This window comes from Pongo pygmaeus, chromosome X (assembly GCF_028885625.2).
Source record: "Pongo pygmaeus isolate AG05252 chromosome X, NHGRI_mPonPyg2-v2.0_pri, whole genome shotgun sequence".
NCBI lineage: Eukaryota > Metazoa > Chordata > Mammalia > Primates > Hominidae > Pongo > Pongo pygmaeus.
The window spans coordinates 111,246,775-111,263,865 of record NC_072396.2 but is presented as its reverse complement, the minus strand read 5'-3'; the positions used below and the strand labels follow the sequence as shown (position 1 = coordinate 111,263,865).

The following is a 17,091-nucleotide window of genomic DNA, read 5'->3' as shown; positions in this document are numbered from 1 at the left end:
GGGTGGAGGGGAGGATTTAACTCTTCTATATCATATATATATACACACACACACACATATTTTCCTCATCCTAATATGTATATATTATAAATTTCACATAAATCAATATTTAATATTTGGATTATGATTGCATAAATGTTATTTGCAGTCTGGCCATGTAGCATACTATATTATATCTTCTTCCTTTTACAAGTTTTATTTTCTTTTGAATCTTATTTCTTTATTTACTTAGTTTTCTGTATACTTTTCTAAGTCCCTGCTTTTACTGTAAATCTATCAGTTGCATCTTTGATTCATCTCTGCCAGAGTCCTCTAATCTCCATACCACAGTCCTTAATTGTTGCTTTCTTGGTCTGCTGCTCGGCTATGGTCTGTCTTCTATAGCATTCTTATATTGACTCTACTCTTTGTTGGTTCTCCAGTTTCATGGCTCTTACTTATACTTCTGTTTCTTGGTTTATTCCCTTGTTTCTGATATAGCACATATTCTAGCAGTTTCCAGAAAGAGTGCATAGGAAGTAAACTTTTTGAGACCTTGCCTGTCTGAAAAGGTGTTTATTCTACCTTCACATCTAATCAATAATATCGGGTATTGAATTTTAGCTTGGAAATAATTGTCCCTGGAACTTTTGAAGAAGTTGTTCTGTTGTTTTCTAACTTTGAGGGCCATTTTGATTCCTGAACCTCATGTGAACTTTTCATTGTGTTTTTCAATGGAAAGTTTTAGGATCTTCCTCAAAATACTGAAATATCAGATGATGCGTTTTGGTGTGGATCTGTTTCATCCACTGAGCCCATTATTGGTGACTTAAGGAATTCATTTCTTTCAGTTTGGGTCTATTTTCTTGAATTAAGTTTTTGCTCATTCTTTCTGGAAATACTCTTTTTCTAATGTTTGATGCCCTGGACTGATCTAAATTTAGTTTCTCTCCTATTTTCTCGTTATATTTTTGTTAAATTTTCTGGGGTATGTACTCAACTTTTTATTTGTCTTTCTACTGATCTTTGATTTCTGCTATAAGTTTAATTTTGCAAGAGCTTGTTGTGTTGTTTTATGATTATATATATGTACTTTGTAAATAGCATCCTGTTCTTATTTCATGAATTCAGTATTATCTCTTTGAGGATATTAATGATTTTTTAAATGTATATTTTATTCTTTCTGGAGTATTTCTTTTAGCTTTCTTTATATTTCTGTTTTGTTTCAGTCTTTCTCATGTTAGAGGCTTTCCTCAAATATCTGGTGATTCTTAGTTGTCCATTTATATTCAAGAATGATACACTGAAAAGTTTTATAGGTGGGGCTTGTTAACTTACTATAGCATAATTTGGCTAGACCTTTTCATTGGGGGACCTCTAACTGTTATCTTCAGGATTTATCTCTTTAGCTGGTCAAATTCTCTGGAGAAGAAACTTCCAGCTCCTGGCTGGAGATTAGCCTGGTGTTAAGCCAGTGTTCTGAGAACTGTTAGAGAAGAGACTGCAGGCTCAGTGTTCAGCTTGTAGTCTTTCACTTTATCCCTGTATAACTTTGACTTAATTCCCGTTTTGGTACAGAATACTTGCCCTCTGCTCTGCCTGGTGTCCCTGATCCACAGCTTATTTGGTTCACCCTCTCCAAAGGAAAATTATCTCCAGGAGTTGGGTAGGGAGAATTGCCCAGATGTAGGATGTGGATGAGAGGAGGGGTCTGTTTCTTATGCTTTCACAATTCTGTTTTTAGCTCCACTTTCAATATCACTTTGAATTACCTAGCTCTACTAATTCCATATTCTTTCTAGGGTTCTTTTATACAAATCCAGTTGCAATTTTCATAGTTTTTTTGTTGTCTCCTTTCTTGTTTCTGTCCTTATGATTTTATGCTTTTGTCTTTTTCTTCTTCTTTTAAAAATATCTTTACTGCTATTTGACAAATATTTTGAAATGGAGCAGTGGTAAATGCATGTGTTTAATCTCTAACTGGTAACCTTAGTGGTCTCCTCCCTCTAGTCTTACCCCATTCTAATTCACTTTCACAATACTGTCAAGATGATCCTGATAAAGTCACACTCTATTCTAGTCATCTCTTTATTAAAACCCTTCACTAGTTCCCATTGCCCAATGATAAATTCAATTCTTTGCATAATATACAAAGTACCCTGCATAATCTAACCCCTATCTGGTTCTCTAGCCTCATCTTGAAGAAGTATTTATGGTTTTCTAAATGTCTGATATTCTTTCCTCATCTATATTTTCGGATGTTCAGTTTCTTTTGCCTGGAGTACTCTACCCCATCATCGTCTGCGTGGTAGCTGCTCCCATGTCAAGATGGTTTGTGAAGCCTTCCTTGACTTCCTTGGCTCATCATTCTAATAGTTGTTTATCCCCTTCTTTGTATCCAGGCTGTGTTCTACATAATGTAGTATTAGCATTTATCATATAATATTGCAGTTATTTGTCTACATATCTGTTTACTGGAATTTGAGCTTCTTGATAGAGATAATATCTTAATTATTTTTATATCTTCAGAATTTAGCAATGCCCGGCATGAGCTTGGGGTCCAATATATGGTTTCAATTTATTTGTTGCCTGATATTTACACAGCATACTGTATTTAGCTTTTGGTGGAGAAAGAGATACAAAGCTAACAGACATGTGTACATGACCATCTTTCCATGTTATTAAACATTCTACATTTAATGGCTGCTAAATATTGCATTATATGGATATACCATAGTTTGTTTAGTTAATAGCCCATTGTTAGGTATTAGTTAATATTTCAAACTTTTTGCTGTTTTAAATCACGCTGCAGTAAAAACCTAGCTGTAGGTAAATTTTAAGGTATACATCCATGATTACTGGACATAAATAAAATTCTTAGAAGTTAAAATGCTAAATCAGTAGTAATGTCTGTTTTAAAAGCTTTTGGTATATATCCTTCCAGGTAGGTTGTACTAATTTATATTTTCACCAGAAATTCATTGGGGGGACCCATTTTTCTGCACTCTTGCCAGTACCACTCCTGTAATTACTACCACCACCACCACCACCACCATCATGATCATTCTTTGCCAAAATTTACAAGTTAAAATAATATTTTCCTGGTTTAATTTGCATTCCTCTGGTTACTAATGAAGTTGAGTATTTTGAAAATGTTTGTAAATAATTTGTGTGTCATTTTATAAGTTGCCTATTTGTGTCTTTAACTGTTTTCCTGTCAGGATATTTTTTTATCTCACTGCCTCAATTATTTTCTGGGAGAAATGAGAGATGTACTATATAGCATTGTTTATGAAAGTACATTGTGTTCTTTGACAGTGAATTTAATCTCATCTAATAATTTTTATATGTGTAACTTAAAATTTTCTTAAAGCATTAATTACAGTTTCTAGAAATCTGTGTTTGGGTTTAATGACTAAATCTCTTTTCCTAATCTTTTTTGAATATTTACCTAAAGTATTTGCAAAAGGCTAAGTTGAAGAAACCATCTGTCTCCAAAACAGAATGACACTGATTGGAAGTAGCTTCACCAAAATCTTTTGAGAATAATAAATAATTGTTTTAAAATATTTTAAAATACACAAATACACCACCTTAACCAATAGCCATTTAGTTAGGCCTATAGAGTTGTACAGACATCAAACAATCCAGTATTAGAACACTTTTGTTACCGCCAAAATTTTCTCTTGGCCATTTGCAGTTATTCCCCATTTCTATCCCAAACCCCATGCAACCACTAATCTACTTTCTGTCTTTATAGATTTGCCTTTTCTGGAGAGTTTATATAGATTGAATCATATTATATGTGGCCTTTTGTGTCTGGTTTCTTTCATTTAGCATAATATTTTCAAGGTTCATCTACGTTGTAACATGTATCAGTACTTAATTCCTTTTTATTGCTGTATATCATTTCATTGTACAGTCATACCATATTTTGTTTATCCATTCATCAGTTGATGGAGATTTCTTGGTTTTTTTTTTTTTGAGACGGAGTTTCTCTCGTCACCCAGACTGGAGTGCAATGGCACAATCTCAGCTCACTGCAACCTCCACCTCCCGGGTTCAAGCGATTCTCCTGCCTCAGCCTCTTGAGTAGCTGGGATTACAGGTGCCTGCCACCACACCTGGCTAATTTTTGTATTTTTAATAGATACAGGGTTTCACAAGGTTGGCCAGGCTGGTCTCGAACTCCTGACCTCAGGTGATCCTCTTGCCTCGGCCCCCCAAAGTGCTGGGATTACAGGCATGAGGCACAGCACCCAGCCTCTTGTTGTTTTTTAAAATATAGTTTTAGCACTTACATTTAGATTGATAATCCATCTTGAGTTGATTTTTGTATATAGTTAAAGGTGGGGGTTTGATTTCATTTGGATGTAGATATCCAGTTGTCCCAGAGCCATTTGTTGAAAAAGATTATGATTTCTACCATTGAATTGCCTTGGTACCTTATAAGGTTTTATTTCTGGACTTTGTTTCTGTTTCATCGATCTCTATGGCTATTATTGCCCATATCATGCTGTCTTGATTACTTGATTAAGTTTTTAAATTAGATAGTATTAAGTCCTACAGTTTGTTCTTATTTTTCAAGATTGTTTTTTTCTGGATCCTTTGCCTCTCCATGTACATTTAAATTAAGCTTGTCTATTTCTATAAAAAGAGCCTGCTAGAATTTTCATAGGGATTACATTGAATCTGTAGATCAATTTGTGGAGAATTGCCATCTTAACAATAGTGAGTCTTTTAATCCATGAACATGGAATATATCTCCACTTATTTAGATATTCTTTAGTTTTTCTTAGCAATGTTTTTTTGTTGTCAGTGTACAGGTCTTATACTTCATTTGTTAAGTTTACTCCTAAGTATTATAATTCTTTTGATGCTATTGTGAATGAAATTGTTTTCTTATTTTCATATTGTTTAGTACAATTATTTTTTAATAATTTCAATATGTGTATGCCATATTTAATATGCTGGCAGGAACCAGTCAATCACTGATGCTTGTCATGGGACCAAAATTCTGGGCATTAAGTACCTAGGTGCAGTTTTTGCCCTTAAAGGATGAAAGTCCTAAAAAATTTAAAGTATGTTAATACAGAAATAGTCCTGGGAATTCAATTAGAAGACATGACAAAATGCTAATAGTAAGGCTCTCTTAATAATGCTGAGTTGTATTTCTTGACAGTTTATTGATTTTTAAAATCATTATAAATATACCCCTTTGCATTTAATATGTATCAATCAGCAAATTACTAGAATGTGCCTATGTTGACACTTCTGATCTCAAGTTAATGGTTTGTTGTAGTGCTCATCTGTGCTTCCATCATATTAAAAACTGTTATTTAGGGGAAAAAAATTGCACCCTGCAGTTAGTTATTACAACAAAAAGGAGATATATTTTGCCAGGTTGAACATAATGTTTTTCTGGCCTTTTATAGACAGCCAGCATTGAAATCACTGTCCTTAAAGCATGATCTTGCAGAATGTCTTTATAAGATAAAATGAGGTATTACACTTTAAAAACTCGGTAACATTAGGGTTTTTCTAATTGGGTGAAGAAAATTAAAGTATATTACAGCTGGCCCTTCAACAATGAAGGGTTTAGGGGTGCTAATCCCTACACAGTAAAAAAACAAATATAACTTTTGACTCCCCAAAACTTAACTACTAATAGCCTACTGTTGATGGAAGCCTTACCACTAACATAGTCGATTAACACGTATTTTGCATGTTATATGTATTATTATATACTGTATTCTTATGATAAAGTAAGCTAGAGAAAAAGAAAATGTTATTAAGAAAATCATAAGGAAGAAAAAAGAAACATTTACCAGTTATTAAGTGGAATTGGATCATCATAAAGTTCTTCATTCTCGTCATCTTCATGTTGAACAGGGTGAGGAGGAAGAGGAGAGGGTGGTCTCGTCTCAAGTGTGGCAGAAGTGGAAGAAAATTCATGTATAGTGAACTTGCGCAGTTTAAACCTATGTTTTCCAAGAGTCAACTGTATATTGTTTAAATTTTTTAGTGTTTCTCTTGTAAATTCTTTTTCTTCTTGGGCACCAGTTATGGCTTATTCACGAGTAACCATTAATGGACACTGAAAGAAATGACCAAGTTTATTTGTGCATGTTAATAGAAAAACTCAGAGTATCATGCTTACTTCAACAGCTTAGTTTTACTAGCAGAACATTACTGTTTCATATGATAAAATTAATGGTATTCTGTGGTACTCTGCCCCTGAGAAAATTTAAGAACCACCAAGTTAAATAAATCATTATTGGAAAAGAACAGAATTGTAAATATATTCAGTGCACTCATTTGCTTATAGGTAGCTAAGACCACCAAAACGTATACTCCCAATTTAATGACTACCCTGTATGTCACTTTTAGGGTGTAATGAGTCAAAAAGCAGTTAACACCTCATCCTAACAAAACATAAATGTCAACTAGACAGTTATTTGCCTGAAAGCTAGGGAGAGCAGAAAAAAAAAAAAAAAAACAGTCTTGTCCATTGTTTTCACAGTTTCCAAACAGATAGATGAGTGTTTTTTTCTTATGTGTTTTCTAAAACATAAAGCTATTGAAATTGCTATGTAAAATTTTGTTAATCATGTGTTGAAAGGAATACGTAAATTATGTTCATGGGATATTTTGGCCTTAGATTAATGATCGTGTGACTTTTTCTCCTATAGGCATGCTGCAAAGGAAGGTAGAAGTGGTAACACGGGTTTTCGAGGATTATCGTCACAAGGAGCATGCACACAATGTCAACACTGCTTTTTATTGAATGACCATATCTTCGGCATGTCGTTTCTGGATTATTACCTACAAATTCTGATGTTAAATAGAGTAGTATTTATACTTAATATTTCATCTTGATCATAATGAATTGTGCATCCTTTTTTTCATTTAAGTATTGTACTGTTGAGAATTACACCTTAGTTTTGTTTTTAGTATTAGAAAATCAAAATTATACTAGCCCCTTTGTCCAGACAGCAACCTCTTAGATGTTGACCCTATATGTGTAACTTATATGTCTTACTCTCCCTGGCATCAGTACACATCATCCTTCTCACTCCAGTTGAATCGTAGGGTGATGTTTGCCAAAAGTACATGCCAACCTATATAGTGCTAGATACTGTAAAGTCTCTTCTTCTCAAAGGAACCTACTGTCTAGTTTGAGATATAATTAATGCTTGTCTGCATAAAAACAATATAGATAATATAAAGAGGTGCAGTATGAATTATAGAAAGTGTGTTATAGAGATTCAGAGCAGGGGGGAAAAGTTAGGGTAGTTTATTATTAAAGGGTTAAGGAAAGGTAAGTTTCAAGGAATTTGGTTATTTTTAATATATGGATATACTGGCATTTTATTTGGTTTTAGCGTATGATTTATAGTTGGTGATTTCCGTGTATTTGTTTGCTTTTCTTTTTTTTGTTTGTTTGTTTTGTTTTGTTTTAAATAAGCCTTGTTCTTAGGTTTGGAACAGTCTGGTCTCCTGTGTTTCATGTTTCACCTAAGTCATAAATAAAGGTAATGTCCTAAAAAAAAATGTCATACTGAAATTAACTATTAAAAGTTTTTAAGTGAATAGAGCTCAGTCACCTATAATTTATTGAGCTAAATTTTCTGTTGTACTGATTGCACGCGACCATCCTGGCGGGTACACATTATACGAAGAAATATTTTTGAAATGAATATTAGCAACGATTAGTCTTATGAGCAGACTAAATGCCAAAATTGACATGGACTCTTTTTTTTCTACTCAAACTTTTCCAAGCAGCAGCTTCTTATCCAGTAAGTTTTTGTAACCACGCAGAATTATAGAATGTGAAAATAATCCAGAACTCATATAATCTTGTGGATTATTTCTGTAGGTAAACACAATTTTTAAGTATAATCTTTAGTAATCTCTAATTTTTCAGTTCAGTATTATTACTCTTATATTGTAAATAGTAATACTAAAGACATTTTTTCCCATTGCTTTTGGAGATTCAACTCTTGTAAAGTAGCCTGTGTACAAGTTCTACATTCAGTAATGAAAATATAGTTTATCAGAGGAAACACTGACTCTAGTCTTGTTCCTGCCTAATTAACTGGACAAATAATTTCATCTTGGGCATTATCTTTGTCCATAAATGAAAGAGTTGGGTCATATTAAGGTTTCCCAAACTGTTTTGTGAGAAGGAACTGGTTTTCATTTCTCTGAAGTTTTGAGATTCCTTTATGTCTTTTCACTGTGAGTAGAGTGCTTACTCTATATTTCCTAAGTAAAATAAAGAAAAAGGAGACTATAATACTGCTTATACTATCTTACTGTTACATTATCTTCAGTGGGATTTCTAGTGTTTTTCCCAGTACATAGAAGATGCCAGAGGATGGCAACTGGCTTCTAGATTGATCTAGTATTGTTATTAAGACTTACAGGGTGATCTCAGTGTACTGTCTGGAATTGTACATTGGACTAAATCATCTCTAAGATTCTTCCTGACCATTTCTAACATGTAAAGAAATGACATTGTTGAACAATTTTTTTTGTTTGTTTTTTGAGACAGGGTCTTGCTCTGTCACCTAAGCTAGAGTGCAGTGCCGTGATCTTGGCTCACTGCAACCTGCCTGCTGGGCTGAAGTGATTCTCCTACCTCAGCCTCCCAAGTAGTTGGGACTACAGGTGCACACCACCACACCTGGCTAATTTTTGAGTTTTTTGTAGAGACGGGGTTTTGCCATGTTACCAGGCTGGTCTTGAACTCCTGGGCTCAAAGGACCCACCCGCCTTGGCCTCCCAAATTGCCAGGATCACAGGCATGAGCCACCGTGCCCAGTCACATTGAACAAATCTTAATTAAAAGGTCAGAAATACAGAAATAAGCTATTTTTACCAGTAATGTTAAAGCACCATTTATGTTAGGCACTGGAGTCTTGAGCCCCTTGTAACCTTTGTTAACCAGCTGACATATTAGCTGAAGAATTCTTAAATTTAAAGTGTTGACACTATCCCAGTACATACCCATTTTTAATCCTTTGAAAAGATGCTATATTTGTTCTCTATGACAGCATTTATGCTATTTCGTTTGGGAAATTTGAAAGACTTGCACAGTTGTTTACTCTTAATATTAGATGGTGAGTAGATTCAAGAGAAGATTTTTGGTTTTAACATCTTCTTCCATATCTTGGAATCATAACTGCTTCATAATGTAGTCTTCAGAAGTGTGCCACAAACAAAGCACCTAAAAAGGACAAACCCAGAAAATGTGTCTCTGTTAAGAAGGAGCTTCTGGATTAATTAAACTAACCTTGTTAAATTGACAGAAAGACAAATGAGGCATATTTTTCGTTTTGTCATAAATTCTTCTAGGGGTAAAATTGTGAAATTAGGTAAGATCTCTGTGCCCATGTATAACATCTAGAGATCTCCAAGGCTTTGTATACACTGTCTGATGTCCTTTTAAGCTGGGGAGAAGGATGTTGTGGGAAACAGAATAGCTATTATTACACAGTTAACAAGTTTGGCAGAATTAGAAATGGCCTGGTTTTCTTTTTAGTGTAATTTTCTGAATGTTTGTCTTTTTGTACCTATCACTTGCACTGGTTACAGTTATACACAGGTATGTAGAGTACTTCTTATGACCTTGCTTTCCAGTTGCAATTCCACAGCTATGTGAACATATATCTTAGCTATTCATTCTCCACTCATCCCACCTAGTGGATTTGCAATGTAGTGTGTATCATTTCAGTATCAATAGGCTATATGTTTTATTAGAAGTTGTACACAAGTTTGGTGTGATGGTTGGTGTAATATTTGTTCCACCCTTTGCCACCGTCCCGGGGGATAAGCACACTAGCAACCTTGGTGTATTTTTCCATTTCCTTGTCAATATGTCAATTTGGACAGATTGGTTGAGCCACAAAATTCAGCTATACCACCGTATAGGATTTACCTGGTGCAGGAGATGATGTGACCCCCATTTTGTTTATACTTATATTCAGTTCATGTTCTGTGCCAAAGCTACAAAGTGGTACATGTTATGCCTGCAGTCATTCACCTTTATGCTTCAAGAGCACAGTTATTTGCATGTGACAGGTCTTAGGTAGCTCACCATGACATTTTCAATCTGATAGAAGTTTTCAGGACAGGAAATTCTACAATGTTTTTCAGTAGCTGCTTTTTGGTCCTTTGCTCTAACTTGAGCATGGCAATACAAAGCAGTTTGGATAAGTCTAAATCTACTGGTTAACATTTGACTATTTACTCATAGATTACCACTCAATCATGGAATAACTTTAAAACCATACCTTTGTATGTGCTTGACAGTCACCCTATTCTTAGGAGGTATCCTCATTTTACAGATGAGAAAACTGGCCTAGACCAGTTAAGAAACTTATTGAAACCCACATAGTCTAGTAACTTACCAGAGCAAAAATTCAAGTCCAGATTGCCTCTAAAACCCTGTTGTGCCATACTGTCAACTGAGAAGTGAGATTCAAATCCCAGTAGTGTGCCCCGCCCCCCACCATTACCTACAATCTTTTCTTCTTTGGCTCCTTGAGATGTAAGAGGGTTTCTCTTTGATTAAAAAAGTATTGACTAGGTAATGTAGTCATGGGTTCAAAATTCAAAGGGCACAAAAAGATACATGAAGAATTTTTTCTGCCCTTGTCCCTCAGCCATCCAGTTCCCCTACCTGGAGGCATTCACTCATCATTTGTCTGTAAGTTCTCCCAAACATATTTTGTGCATATATAAGCAAACACACACATATGTAAGTTTTTAAGTGACTAGAGCTCCCCTTTTTATGCAAATAGAAGCATAGTATACATATTGTTCTGCACCTTGCTATTGCACTAACTATATTTTGGAGATTGTTCAGTAGCAGTTCATAGAGAACTTTGTCATCTTTGTAACTGCTGCACAGTTTTTCATTGAATGATACCTTTTCATAGTATGTTCTTGGATATTTTCATTTCTGTTTTTAAAAACAATGTTGCAAGGAATGATAGTAGGTTAGAGGATATATAGTATTGAGGATTCTATTCATAACTGAATTGCTGCTTTAAAGGGAATGTACATTTATGATTTTAGTAGTATCCTCATTTGCCCCCAATAGATGTTGTACCAATTTATATTCCTACCACTAGTGTATTGAGAGTGCCTGTTTCCCCACAATCTCAATAAAACAAGTGTGTTATCAAACTTTTGGATATTTCCCAATCTGTTAGGTGAAAAATGGTAGTTTAGTGTACTTTTAAAAATAAACTTTAAGTTCTAGAACAGTTTTAGTTACAGAAAGGTTGCATAGTACAAAGTTCCACATACTTACAACTCAGTTTCCCTTGCATAACTCTGATACATTTGTCACAGCTAACGAACCTTGTTATTAGCTAAGGAGCATAGTTTGTTCACATTTCCTTAGTTTTACCTCATGTCTTTTTTTCTTTTCCAGGACCTCATCCAAAATACTGCATTACTTTAGTCATCATGACTCCTTTGGTTCCTTTTGGCTGTGACAGATTCTCATGTTTTTGATGAACTTGCTAGTTTTAAGGAGTACTGGTAGTCAGTGCACTTTAAAATTTGTGAGATTGGACATCTTTTCATACACTTAAAGACATCTGCATTTCCATTTCTGGGAACTAAGAGCCTATGCTTTTAATCACTATACTATACCTCTTTCTTGAGTCACCATAATGATCAATAAAACATATGTGGGCCTGAATACACACAGACTTCTGATTCTGAGTGGAGAAAACTCTCAAGTCTCTGTTACAGATAGAGGAGAACCATTAGTACAGGTGATATAGTCAGACTCGTGTCTGATGACTCTGGCTACATCGTGAAGGATGAAGCAGAGGCTCGACTGGAAACGGTAGGTAGGCTGGATAAATCCTTGAAAGAAAAGCAGTGTTGATAAGAAGTTCAAAGGAAATTACAGAAGAGCCAGGAATTAGTGGTAATGGATGAGAGAATCAAGAAGTCAAAGGTGACTCGTTTTATGAGCTGGATATTTTGGGTCTTCTTTTGAACCTAAATGAGAAATTCAAAATAAATATTTGGACAATGTTCAGCATACCTGTCACTTGAGACCTACTTTCTCTTTCTGTTGCCATACCTCTGTGCTACTACAATTCCCAGAGCCCCATGCTGCATCACAATCCCCTTAGAGTCCGCCGCGCGGAGTTCTGGGACTTGAGGTCCGCGGCCTATTTACCCAAGTTGGAGGTAAGGGCCTGTGGAAACATGAAGAGGTAAGGACTTGTTTGAAGAGCAGGCGGCAAGGGGAGCTCTGTTCTACCTTTTCTTGTGAAAATGGCTTCTATTGCTTTCTGGTTTGGGTATTGCACGTTCTCGGAATGCGGTTTCGTGGGAGCGGGAACACGACAAAGGAGACGGGAGGAGGGGAGACGGGCTGAATAGGCCTGCAGAGCGAAGTTCAGGAAGGGCTGCCACCGGGGCCGGCTGCTGTGGGAATGCCCTCCCGGCACGGGCCCCGGGAGCTGGCCAGGTGCTGCGGCTTCGTCGTTTCACCCGGACCCAGCTAGGCAAAAGGGTTTGAGGCTGACAAATTCCTGGCGCCGGAGATGTAGGTACCTCGGGCCAGCCCCTCCCCGTCCTCCCCTACCTCCACCTCCACCTGAGAAAGTCTCGGGGCGGGCGCATTTATTTGCAACGTCTATGTGTTAAAGACTACTTGCTCGGGCCCCGAAACCATGTAGCGCTTTCCAATCTTAAAGTAAGGGAGCGGTACTTTGTTTCTAAATGTGGAAGGACAGCACCAAAGCGGTTCGATTTATGGGGTGGGGGGAGGGGAGGTGGAAGGCATTGCTGGGCTCAGTTCCCCTTACTGGTCCTGAGGTAAATGGCCGCTTGAGCCTAAATGGCCTGAGCCTCCTAACTATTGACAGGCTTAAATTAATTTTAGATTCATTCTGCAAGTAAAATCATCACTCTGGAATAGTGCAGTGCATTTAAAATGCTTACTGATATGCTTTCCTGCACTGTCAGTTCCTTGCATCTTTTAAAAAACCGTTTCTGACTTTGCCTGCCTGAAACTAACCTTTAACTTTTTTTTTACGATATCTCATCCATGCAAAATAATGTATAATGTATATATACAGCTTAAAGAATAATAAAGGTTCGCATCCACTACAAGCTTAAGAAATAGGACATTGCCAGTCCCTTAGAAGTCTACTGTGTCTCTTCCCTCCCTTCGTTCCCCCCTAAGGTGGCCACTATCCGGAATTTTGTGTTACTAATTCCCTTGCTTTTAAAAAAGCAAATAGTTTCTAGTACATATGAATTTATCCCTAAACAAAATGTTCCTAGTCCTGTATTTGAAGTATTCCTGATACTTCATGCTGGCGTTTCTATTGTAAAAGGTACTAGACTCAATGTGGCTAAAACAATACTGACTTTCCCTTTCCCAAATCATTTATTCCATCTGGAGCTTTGTCTTTCCTTCATTGGTACCATTGTTTTCTCAGTTACACAGACTGAAATTTTGGGATTATCTTTGACTTCCTTGCCTCTGCCTCCAAAAGGCCTCTCTCATCTACCCCTTTCTTTCCATTTTCACTATTACCATTTCAGTCTAGACCTTCCTCACCTTTTACTTCAGTAGTTTCATAACTAGTTCTTCTTGTTTCTTCCCTTTGAATCTCTATGGCATATTATAACCACATTCATCTGTCTAAACCATTACTTGCACTGTGTCACTTAACTGCTTGATAAATTACTACTTCTCATTATCCTTCAGTATATATTACTGTCCCTTTGTACTCTCTTTCCCTGTTCTCCTTTTCCTCATCACACACCTTTGAATGTCAGCTTAAGAGTGCCTTTCTGAAGTCTTCCTTTACCACCTTTATCTCCCAATTTTCTCTTCTGTGAATTTCTACTAATTTGGCATATGCTTCTATGTGTTGTTATTCTCTCCTCCCCCCGCCGCCAAGGCACATGCACGTAACACATAAACACACGCTTCTTCTTCCTAAATAGATTGTGGGCTTCTTGAGGATAGGGACTATGTCTTAAACACCTTTGACTTCTCTCAGTACCTAGCATAGCGCATTCTGTGTAAACAGGTATTTAGTAAGTGTTCATGGACTAAATGGTAAAGGGCAATGAATTGTTGAAGTGTCTTTGAATAAATGGGGTCAGTAATGGTAGATAATATAGATAAGGAATATATTTTGAGACTCACAGTCTCTTCTGTTTTCTGTATATATTCTTATGTCTACTCCAGGGTAAACAGCTGTGTGAAGAGTGATGAGCATGTCCTGGAGGAGCTGGAAACAGAAGGGGAGAGGCAGCTGAAAAGCCTCCTTCAGCATCAACTTGATACTTCTGTCTCCATTGAGGAGTAGGTATTGATTTTGCAAACGGAGAGTATCATAGACTCTCACCTCCAGGTGACAGATCTCTCTTAAAGCCTAGATGGAATGTTCCTCTCCCACCTCCCTTTCTTTGTTAGACTTCAATGTATTAGGTAGGGTTTTAGTTCTGTGTCTCTTCCTCTGGGAAGCCTCCCATATCTCACTAAGTCTGAGCCAAGTACCTATTTTATGTCCTCCTACAGCATCCCATATTTCCCTTAACATAGCACTTGTAACCCAATATTATCATTGCCTGTTGACTTGCCTCTCTTCCACTGTTTTTCCACAAAAGCAGGAGCCATTTTTATCTTTTTTATAAAGCTATTAAATCCTTAGTACCTAGCAGAGTATCTGATGCATAGTAAGTACTCAATAAATACTTGTTGATTTAGTTTATTATTCCCGGATGAGGGCACTATTGATGGAGTTCATTTTGTTGCAGTGGTGCTTCAGCTTAGAAATAAGATGTAAGAGAAAATTTGCTAGTGAGTTTCATTGTACCTCTTACAGTGTTGAACCTCCATTTTTGTGAATGGTAGTAACCTCAAGATGTTCTTACTCTCCTCCTGCATGTTTTGCAGATGTATGTCTAAGAAAGAGAGCTTTGCTCCTGGTACTATGTACAAGCCCTTTGGGAAGGAAGCAGCTGGGACTATGACTTTGTCCCAATTCCAGACACTGCATGAGAAGGACCAGGAAACTGCTTCTCTCAGGGAATTAGGGCTTAATGAAACAGAAATCTTGATCTGGAAGAGCCATGTGTCTGGTGAAAAGGTGAGTGGGGTAATGTTTTTTTTGTTTGTTTTTCTCCTCAAGGAAACAGCAAAATATCTTCATTTTAGCATTGAGAGCCTTTTCATTTTTAGTTCTCACAAAACTGAGCTTGGTGTCTGAATCTTCTTTGATTTTTAGAATGCAGACATTGGTAAAAGAGAAGCTATTCTTTAACTTCTTAGCTAACACTTTCTGTAAACATTCATTTCTGGGCCCAGGTCATCTTTTTACTTGAGACACCAGATCATCATGTTCAGGTTGTGCCCTCTATGATATATGCCATCTTATTCCTCTGGTTTCAGAAGACAAAACTGAGGGCAACTCCTGAAGCAATACAGAACCGTCTTCAAGATATTGAAGAAAGGATCTCGGAGCGTCAGCGCATTCTTTGCCTGCCACAGAGATTTGCAAAGAGCAAACAGCTGACCCGGCGAGAAATGGAAATAGAAAAGTCTTTATTTCAGGGAGCTGATCGTCACTCCTTCCTTAAGGCTCTTTATTACCAAGGTATGTGATCCCCACTGACTTTGATATATTCTTTCACTGAGAGAAAGATTAAACAGCAGGGCATTAAATATGAAGAGTTAGTGAAGGGAATAGGGGAAAGACAAATTGTCACTACTTTTGAGGAATGTATAATACCATAAGAGAGACAAATATGTGCACAGTTAGTTGCATGACAACATGGAAACTGCTATTATAGAGATTTGAATAAAACGCTGAGGTAGTGCAGAACACAGAGCATCTAAGTCTAGTTGGGGGAGTCAGAAGTTGACATTTATACTAACTCCTGATGGATCAACGGGCATTTGTCAGGTAAATAAAGGGGAATGGAGATTAAAGATAGTAAATAGCAACAGGATTATGAAAGAACCTGGTGTGTCTAAGGAACAATGAGAAGTTTAATGTGGCAGGAGTAGAAGAAGTGACAGGGAATGACAGGAGGTGACACTGGAAGGAAGGGGAGGCGAAGCTAGATTGTGAAGGGTCTTTAGGCTGAACTACAAATTAGCACAAAATATGTAGATAAATAGTATGTGTCTTAACCAGAAGGATTTAGTTTGACAGATAAGTTTTACTAGACGCTGTGGAAGGTGCATGGAAGTTTAAGAAATGGTTCCTCACCTTGTGCCAAGTATAGTCTGGTTGGAGAGATAAACATGTAACATTTAGTGACAATACTAGATACATTTGTTAAGTGTTGTTGGAGTTCAGAGGAGGCAAAGGCCACTGTGTATTGGTGTGATTGAAGAAGGCCTCTCAGAGGAGGTAAGATTTATATGTTCTTTTAATACTACCTATTCTTTAGAAAAGAGAGGTAATGACATTTCAGTTGCAACAGATGGTGTGAGCACTACGGAGTGTGCGTTATGGAGGAGATGTGAGACAAGGTTAGAAAGGTAGCTAAAAATTTTGAACTGTATTTGGTGACTAGTATAGACCTATACAGAGTTAGTTATCAGTTAGTTTCAATATGGTTGAAGGTTTTTGAACCAGAAGTGACATGATAAAAGCCATATTTGAAAATTATTAATCTGGTGGTCAATAAATAGGATTAGAGAGAGGAAGAACTAGAAGCAGGCAGAATGGATAGGAGATATTACAGTCATTTAGGCATGAAGACTTGGTCTAGAGTGATAGCAGTGAAATTGGAGAGAGGTATGTTTATAAGGGAAGAACTAATAAAACTTGTTGGCTGAAAATGAAGGAGGGAGGTCAATGCAGAGGTATGTGTCAAAGATAATCCAGAGGTTTCAAGGCTGTGTGACTTACCAATTGGCAAAATTAAGAAAGCCTTTATGGGGAAATTTCGAGGAAGGATGATGAGTTTGATTTTAAACATGTTGAATTTGTGAGAATGGCAGGATCATCAAATGCAGATGTTGAGGAGACAGTTGGAAATGCAGCAGTGAAGCTCAGGAGAGAGGTCAGAACTAGATACATAGAACTGGGAATCATCTAT

At 36.8% G+C, this 17,091-nt stretch overlaps 2 protein-coding genes across 10 annotated transcripts in view; both read left to right on the top strand.

Moving 5' to 3' along the window:
• Window positions 1–7,572, top strand: part of NUP62CL (nucleoporin 62 C-terminal like) — a 145,888-nt gene extending 138,316 nt beyond the window's left edge. For all 4 annotated transcript variants that reach the window (XM_054471554.2, XM_054471552.2, XM_054471555.2 and 1 more), the window contains one exon: window positions 6,672–7,572. The gene's annotated coding sequence lies outside the window, so the exon portion shown is untranslated. The remainder of the gene's footprint in view (window positions 1–6,671) is intronic.
• The window catches only part of RBM41 (RNA binding motif protein 41), a 61,985-nt gene continuing 51,565 nt past the window's right edge, over window positions 6,672–17,091 (top strand). For 2 of the 6 annotated variants that reach the window (XM_054471548.2, XM_054471546.2), the window contains exons 1-4: window positions 11,288–12,227; window positions 14,225–14,341; window positions 14,936–15,128; window positions 15,431–15,635. In XM_054471548.2, the coding sequence (XP_054327523.2) occupies window positions 12,121–12,227; window positions 14,225–14,341; window positions 14,936–15,128; window positions 15,431–15,635 (622 nt within the window). In that variant the 5' untranslated portion in view covers window positions 11,288–12,120. Of the gene's footprint in view, window positions 7,515–11,286; window positions 12,228–12,249; window positions 12,563–14,224; window positions 14,342–14,935; window positions 15,129–15,430; window positions 15,636–17,091 lie in introns of those variants that run through there. The other 4 variants (XM_063660569.1, XM_063660571.1, XM_054471547.2 and 1 more) reach the window with 4 other exon arrangements.